General features: G+C 47.9%; 1 protein-coding gene across 2 annotated transcripts; it reads left to right on the plus strand.

Annotated features, from left to right (window-relative positions):
• The first annotated feature begins 264 nt into the window (after positions 1-264).
• LOC116863667 (calcitonin-like) lies at positions 265-5182 on the plus strand. 2 transcript variants are annotated; one of them, XM_032851048.1, is made up of 5 exons: positions 265-346; positions 1323-1417; positions 2141-2278; positions 4276-4460; positions 5025-5182. In XM_032851048.1, exons 2-4 carry the CDS (start codon positions 1332-1334, stop codon positions 4433-4435), a joined length of 384 nt encoding a protein of 127 aa, XP_032706939.1. In that variant the 5' UTR covers positions 265-346; positions 1323-1331; the 3' UTR covers positions 4436-4460; positions 5025-5182. The 2 variants fall into 2 exon arrangements, with proteins under 2 accessions (XP_032706939.1, XP_032706938.1); XM_032851047.1 differs by lacking the exons at positions 4276-4460; positions 5025-5182 and adding an exon at positions 3178-3936.
• Positions 5183-7196: the final 2014 nt, after the last annotated feature.

Below are 7196 nucleotides of genomic sequence, written 5' to 3' on the forward strand. Positions count from 1 at the left end.
TTTTCCTGGTCCCCACCGTCCCTCTCCCTCCCTCCACTCCCATCAATTACCTCAATGCAAATACAAGTGGGACGGTCCTGCGGAATGTTTTAGGTTCTGGACGTAAATGGGTGACACAATCCATCAGGGTACGAGATCTGTTCTCTCATTGGTTGCTCAGAGCTCCAGGACCACCCCAGACCCAGAGCAGCAGGAATAAGAGCTGCTGCTGGTGCTGAGGAGCGGAGGCAGCATAGCCACTGCTCAGCTCAAGAGTCCCTGTGGCTTCCACAGAGCCACCGCCTGACGCCAACGCTGCCACAGCTGCCACCACCTGGGCTCCTAGCCACCTGCTGCCTGCTTCCAGGTGAGTTCCGAGATTCCCGATTCGCTGTGTGAGTCTATCTCTCCCTCTTCTTCCCTCTCTCTTTTGCACTCGTCTTTCTTGTAGCTGCTCTCCATTACTCCAGGATTCATTGCAGGCTCCTGCCTCAGGTAACACTGGCCAGTCTCAGTCCCGGGACTTCCTGCTTCACTGCGCACTGAGACCCACTTCAGTTCGCTGTTCTTGCCGCACTTGCGCTCAGGACACTGGAGCTCCACAGATACCGTGTGCACAGCGGGGCGCAGGGGTGCTCACGGACCTGTTTGTGCCTAGTGGTCCCTGGGAAATCATTTCGGAACTTTGGCCAGCCTCAGTGGGTGGCAAATAGGCTCTAAGACCGAGAGGAAGGCAGCCTTGGATAGCAAGCCCTTTTAGTGAGTTCTGGGACATTTTCCTCTCTGCTTTAAGTCCTAACCCCAATTTAAGACTCTGCTAAGTTGGTTCTTGCAGGGAATTCTTTGCCAGAGTGCGGAGCAGGTAAGAAGAATTTGTTTCTTGTTTCTCTAAGATTCCATCGGTAGAGATAATTCCCTTTTATTGACCTCCCCATGCCCCACTAGGTAGGAACAAAAGCCCCACACAGGGAGGACAGTTCTGGGTTGTGATAGGAGAGCCACTTGGTGACAGGGTGCTCAGTGGAGACCTGGCCAGGATGTGAATTTGAGAGGGTGCCCAGTTGGTGGGGAGGGGGCTACTGACAGAATCCTCTTCACCCAGTGGTCTGCTAGGATAGCTCTGCTGTTACTCTGCTGTCTTTGCTAATCTATGCATGCTACAGGCTCACTGGATCTTTCAGCCATCCACTTTCCTGGGGAGGAGACAATCATAAAGGGAATAACATGACCAGCCTGAAGCCGCCATCCCAGGGAGTTAGAGGTAGAAGCAAGACTGGAGCCCAGGTCCTTGGGCTCAAAGAATTCAGACTGGTGCAGAAGGTGACATCTTTCTTCCTTTGCAGAGAACCATCATGGGCTTCTGGAAGTTCTCTCCTTTCCTGGTTCTCATCATCCTGGCCCTGTACCAGGTGGGCGTCCTCCAGGCAGCACCATTCAGGTAAGACAGCCCTGCCAGGAGTGTACCCACCTCCCACTGCCCCTGGGATCAGACACTTCTGTACTCTGATGGGCTAAAACGTTAACCACCAGCTCTCAGGGGGGGAAGGTATGCATGTGACCTGCATAAGGGTTTATTATAAACATTTTATGCTACAAAGATATTAATAAAACTTAAAAACAAATGGTATATTCTATACCTGACTGTATAGTAATATATTTTATTGAGTTTACGGAACAGCCATGGCTATTGACCAAATATTTGTATCTATAGCCAAAGAATTTATCTAATTAAAGCACAATTTGGTAAACAAAGTACATACTAATCTAATTTTCCACTGATTTGTTCTTATTAGGTCTAATATGAGACCTCTTACTCTAATTTCTCACCCTTACACAAATATTTTGACTCAAACTGTTTTACACTTAATGCTTGATAATGGCTAAATTTAACACTAAGCTTATGATATTCCTGAAAAATCTCACCATCAGTTTCATGACCCTATATATTCTAGTTCCAACAGTCCTTGTCAAGGTCACTCTAGTGCCTACCGGTGAATCAATGTTTTTCAAAGGACATTGGACTCATGCCCTGACCACTAGGATTTGGGGTAGCCACATCCTTAGGGAAAACACAAAACACAGGAAGGTAGCCTGGCTACTGATCCAAGGGAGGTGGTAGACAGAGGCTCAGAGCCTCTATTGGCCTTCTTCCCCTCCATAGGTCTGCCTCAGAGAACTCACCGGAACCCCCTATACTCACTGAGAATGAAGTATGCCTCCTACTGACTGCAGTGCTGAATGACTATGTGCGCCTGAAGGTCCATGAGCTGCATCGGGAGCAGGAGACTGACAGCTCCAGGTGAGGCTCCCCCACCCCCGGCTCAGCTCAGGGCATCTCCTCCCTCCTGTCATGCCCAGGAAGGCATATCCCAAGAGGTAAGAGAGAACACAGCTGGACAGGTGGCCAGCACACTGCCATGGTTCACCTCTGCCTGGGGCCCAGGATTCTAAGGCTCCCCTGACAATAGAGGTCACAGAGACGATGGTTAAGGCTCATAGAAAAAGATCCCTTTCTGAAAGTAGTTAGGGAAGGTATGAAATCCCCCACTCTGGCCAATGGGTTGGCAGCACTGAGGGGACTTCCTGGGATATGAGGAGTTAGGACCAGTATGTGTGAAGCCGGCAGATGGACCACACGTATCTCAGGTTTTAGAATTAGGCTTCTTGGACACTGGCACATGGCATTCATTCATTGCACATTTGCAAGGTAAAGCCAAAGGCCTTTCAGAAAGTGGGGTCGGGTAGGGCACTGTCTGAGGTAGGTCTGGGGTCTTAGATGTGTAGGCTCTGTGGAGACACACACATTGTCATGGGACCAGATGCACTGCCCCTACCTCCCCTCCCTGCGTCCCCTGAGCTTGGAGCACACACCAGTCCTGGGCTGGCCCGGGCCCCACCAGGTCAGAGGCATGAGATGCACAAGCAGCTACCCTGCAAATCTCAGTGAAGAGCATGACGACTGATGTATTGCAGCATGAGGAATGCTAGAGAAGGCTACCCCTTCCCCACCACAGCCCTTCCCCACCCTGCCCTGGCTCAGGAAACCTCTAGGTTCTCCTCATGGAGGATTGAGTGCTGCACGGCTGCTGCCCCTCCCGCCTCTGCTCCAAGTGCCCCCTCCCTGGTCTAACCTTCTGCATGATACCCACAGGGGCAGACCCGGGCCTTGGTACCACCTGGCATGTCTTTTCCCTGCAGCCTGGACAGCTTCCGAGCTAAGCGGTGCAGTAATCTGAGTACCTGTGTGCTGGGCACATACACGCAGGACCTCAACAAGTTTCACACGTTCCCTCAGACTGCAATTGGGGTCGGAGCCCCTGGCAAGAAAAGGGTCATGGCCAGCAGCTTGGAGAGAGACCACAGCCCTCACACTGGCATGATCCGGGATGCCTACCAATCCCCTCCCTCAACTTTCTAATTTCCTTTCTTCCTTCCTTCCCATATCATGATACATGTGGTCCTCTCTGGCTGCTGGTGTCAGTAGCTTTCTTTGTGGCAGTGGATGTCTGGAACCTCAGATGGGAGGAGAGCAAGATGTTCAGGCCAGAAGAGAACCCCCCGGGAAGAGATGGGGGGGCAGCCTTTGACTCCCCCGAGGAATCGTAGCCCAGCTTCTCAGTCCTGCTTATGAATGTGATTGTCACTGGGGAATAAAAGTGCATTTGTAAGAAGACCTGAGCAGTGGTGGTTATTGCTCTGGGCCACAGCACAGGCTTCTCAGACTCAGAGACCTGTGCTTAGAAGGAGCCTTAGCCCCGTGGTAGCTGGATCCAGGGCATAGTGAGTAGTCCTGTGACCAACATCCAGTAGCTGGACAGGAGTCGTGCAGAGCAGGTAAGCACCTCTGGGACCCAATGTTATACTTCCTCCTCCAGGTGAGTCTGGGGAATTTTCCTGTTTCTAAGAAGGGATATTGGGTGCCATTGAGTGGGCTGTGGCTTCTAGATAGTTCTTGAGTTGGGGTCAGTGTGGGGCTATAATCCTCTCTCCTAAGCCTTGCTTGCTTTTTAGTTTACTTATACAGGATAAGCTGTTACAGCTCTGTGTTCCCTGGCCACTCACCCAGAACCACTTTGGGCTTCCTCACACCCCTGGGAATGTCTGTGGGAGTGATCATGGCATTTTCCCCATAGCCTGTGTATTTCTGCAGTGAACACTGTGATTAGGGGAAAGCCGTACCATTAACAGGTGCCTCTCAGAGCAATCATTTTCCCATGACTACCCCATGGGGAAGATAGAATCTCTCTCTGACAGCCTCTCACTGATGGGCTCCTTTTCCTCCATCCTGCACACCAGTATCACTGCCCAGGAGAGCCCCTGCGACACCGCTCCCTATGTGACCAAGAATCTGGAAGGCTTGCTGGCCAGAGCTGAGCGCATGGTGAAAAATACATTGGTGGCTCCCAGTGTGGACCCCGAAGACTTTGGCCATCGCCACGAGGAACTTGGAGCCTAAGAGCTGAAAGGGATCCAGGAAGAAGGTGAGGTGGGAGGATGGTAACCCAGGTATCTGAGTGGGAGGATGGGAACCCAGGTAGTGCAGGGGTGCAGTCCACACATTAAGCCTCTGAGAACCCACATATTAGAAAAAATCTACAAGGGAATGTCCCCATCCCAGTGTCTGCAGAGAGAACAGAGAAACTCCTGGAATTTAGGGTCACTCCCTTCTATTTGAGCAGTATCTCCCTGTGAAAACTGAGATCATCTGCCAGAAAAGATCAATTTGTTTATTTAAATGACTGTCCCTGCATTTATAACTGTGATTATTCTACCTTTTGAGTTTGAAAGGTAATGACATGCTTTGGGTGTAAACACTATACTGTCATGTACGTCTGAATTCAGAGCCAACACTTGGAATCATGAACTGATCTATTAGCTGCACAACCACGGGCCAGACATGTTTTCTGAGCCAGTTTCTGCATCTGTGAATCAAGGGCAACAATAGCATCTACTTGCTAGATTAATATAAAAACTGAATGAGATAATAGATGTCAATATTTTCACAATTAATGAGTTACTAAATTCTGGCTATTTTTTTTTCCTAGGTCACCATGAAGCGAACTCTATTTCCTTTAATTTAAAATGAATGCAACTCATAGGATAAGGAGCATGGAAAACACACACATCTGCATGCTTAATATTAAAAACATTCTTGTCTGAAATAAATTAAATCTAAATAAAAAAAATAAAATTATTGCAATTACCTAGTGTGCATCTTTTGGTATGACAGCATGTCTGTATCTGGTAGCAAAGATGGGCCCTGTGAGCCAACCCATGGATGTTGACAATCCTGCAAACCCTCAAGGGGATGGGGAGTAGCTGCCTGGTGGGTGTCTGGGGGCACATAATAAATGTGGGGCCTGCATGGAACTCTGTGAAGAAATGTTGTCACTGGTGAACTTCATCACAATAAGAAAGGGTTTCTGACACATTTGAGAGGAGTCCCTACTGCTATTTATGGTGTTTCTCCCCAGAAAGCCTAAAGACCTGTGAACGTTTTGTCGCTTTGTCGAGGAGGCTGACCATGAAGCAAAGGCAACATGCTTGGGATGGGATGGGTCCTCAGTATCCCTTTCTGGAATTAGAACTCTATACATCTCAAAGATAATTCCCCTTTATTTGCAGAGTTCCCTGGTCCCCAGCCCAGAGATTGTCTGTGCACTTCCTCTTGACTCAGGTTTGCCCTTGCCCAGCCCTGCCTTTCCTCCCCATCAGCACCCCTCCTCCTCCCCATAGCCTGCAAACCCCTTGAGAAACAGTGGCTCAGAGTCTGAGATGCTGCCACAGACTGACAGGCCAGGAAAGGTCAGCAGGTACCATTCAGTCCAACTTTTCTTATCCTCTGGGGTGCTGAGAAGAAAAGCATGTTACTCTAAAGTCCGTACTATGTTTAACAGAAACATTCATACCTTTAACAAGTACTCTTCGAATGGCTGCATGCCTAGGCGTCCTTTGCTCCTTTGGCCTGGACTCCAAACAAGGTCTGTGGACTTAAACCTGACCTGTGGTCTAGATCCAAATGCAGCCAACATCAGCTGAGATCGTCCTCATCCCTACTATATGCCCATGACCAAGAAAATAAGCATTTGCCTTTGTAAGCCAAGAGGGTTTTGAGGTTGTTTATATGTAATATTGCTGTGACAAAAGCTGACTGGTAAATAGGCTTCGGAAGTGTTATAAAGTGAATGTGTTCCCCCACAAACTCTAACCCCCAGTGTGACTGTGTTTGGAGACAGGGCCTGTAGGGAGCAGCTAAGATTAAGTGAGATCCTAAGCATACAGTCCTGATCTGATAGGACAGGTGTCCTTATAAGAACAGAGAGCGATCAGAGATCCCTCTCTTTCCCTCTCCACGCACATGCATAGAAGGGGCCTGATGGGGACACAATGAGTACATGGCCATTTGTAAGACAGAAAGCGAGACTTCACCACGTGGCAAGGCTGATGGGACTTTGATCTCACAAGTCCAGCATTCAGAACTGAGAACAGTACGTGTCTGCTGCTGAGCTGTCCAGCCTGTGCTGTTCGGTAATACAGGGGTCATTAGTTGGTGGAACTATTTTTGGTACCACAGCTTGTTTTTCCTCTCACTGAGACTTTGGGCTTTGTGTCAATTTGCTCAATGTCCAAATTAGCAATTTTATTCATTTCTTTTTATAAGTTCATTTGCATTTCGTCTCCCTAAAATCAACTTAAGGAATATTCATTGTGTTTGGTTCAATCTCCTGCTGCTGAAACTGGATCATCTGTACTGTAGATAATGAAGTGGTTTTCTCTCGTACTGAATACATACATCACACTATAGAGCAGTGAGTATAGATATATGTACCGACCTGGACCAACCTCACAATTAATACTGAGTACAAAATAAAGCAAGTTTCAAAGGACAGATACCAGATGATACTATCTGTTTTGCATTTAAAACATGTCTAACATTACTGTACAAAACCCACAGATGTATACAGTCATTCATAGGGAGAATAAACATCACGTTCTAAAAAAAGTAACTTTATAGGGTGAGAACAAAATGTCAGTAAGAAAGGTGTTTAGTCGGCACCGAGGATAGTTTTGTTTTATTGTGTAAGCTGGGTAGGTGGAATATGTGAATGGTCACGATATTTGTGTTTAGTAGGAAAGAATTTCGTAAGTATGATTTACATTAATTTACACTAAGGCAACTGTTGTCAATTTTTTAAATGTATGAATTTTAAATACCC

Source organism: Lontra canadensis, unplaced genomic scaffold (genome assembly GCF_010015895.1).
Source record: "Lontra canadensis isolate GAN:19392208 unplaced genomic scaffold, GSC_riverotter_1.0 scaffold2150, whole genome shotgun sequence".
Lineage (NCBI taxonomy): Eukaryota > Metazoa > Chordata > Mammalia > Carnivora > Mustelidae > Lontra > Lontra canadensis.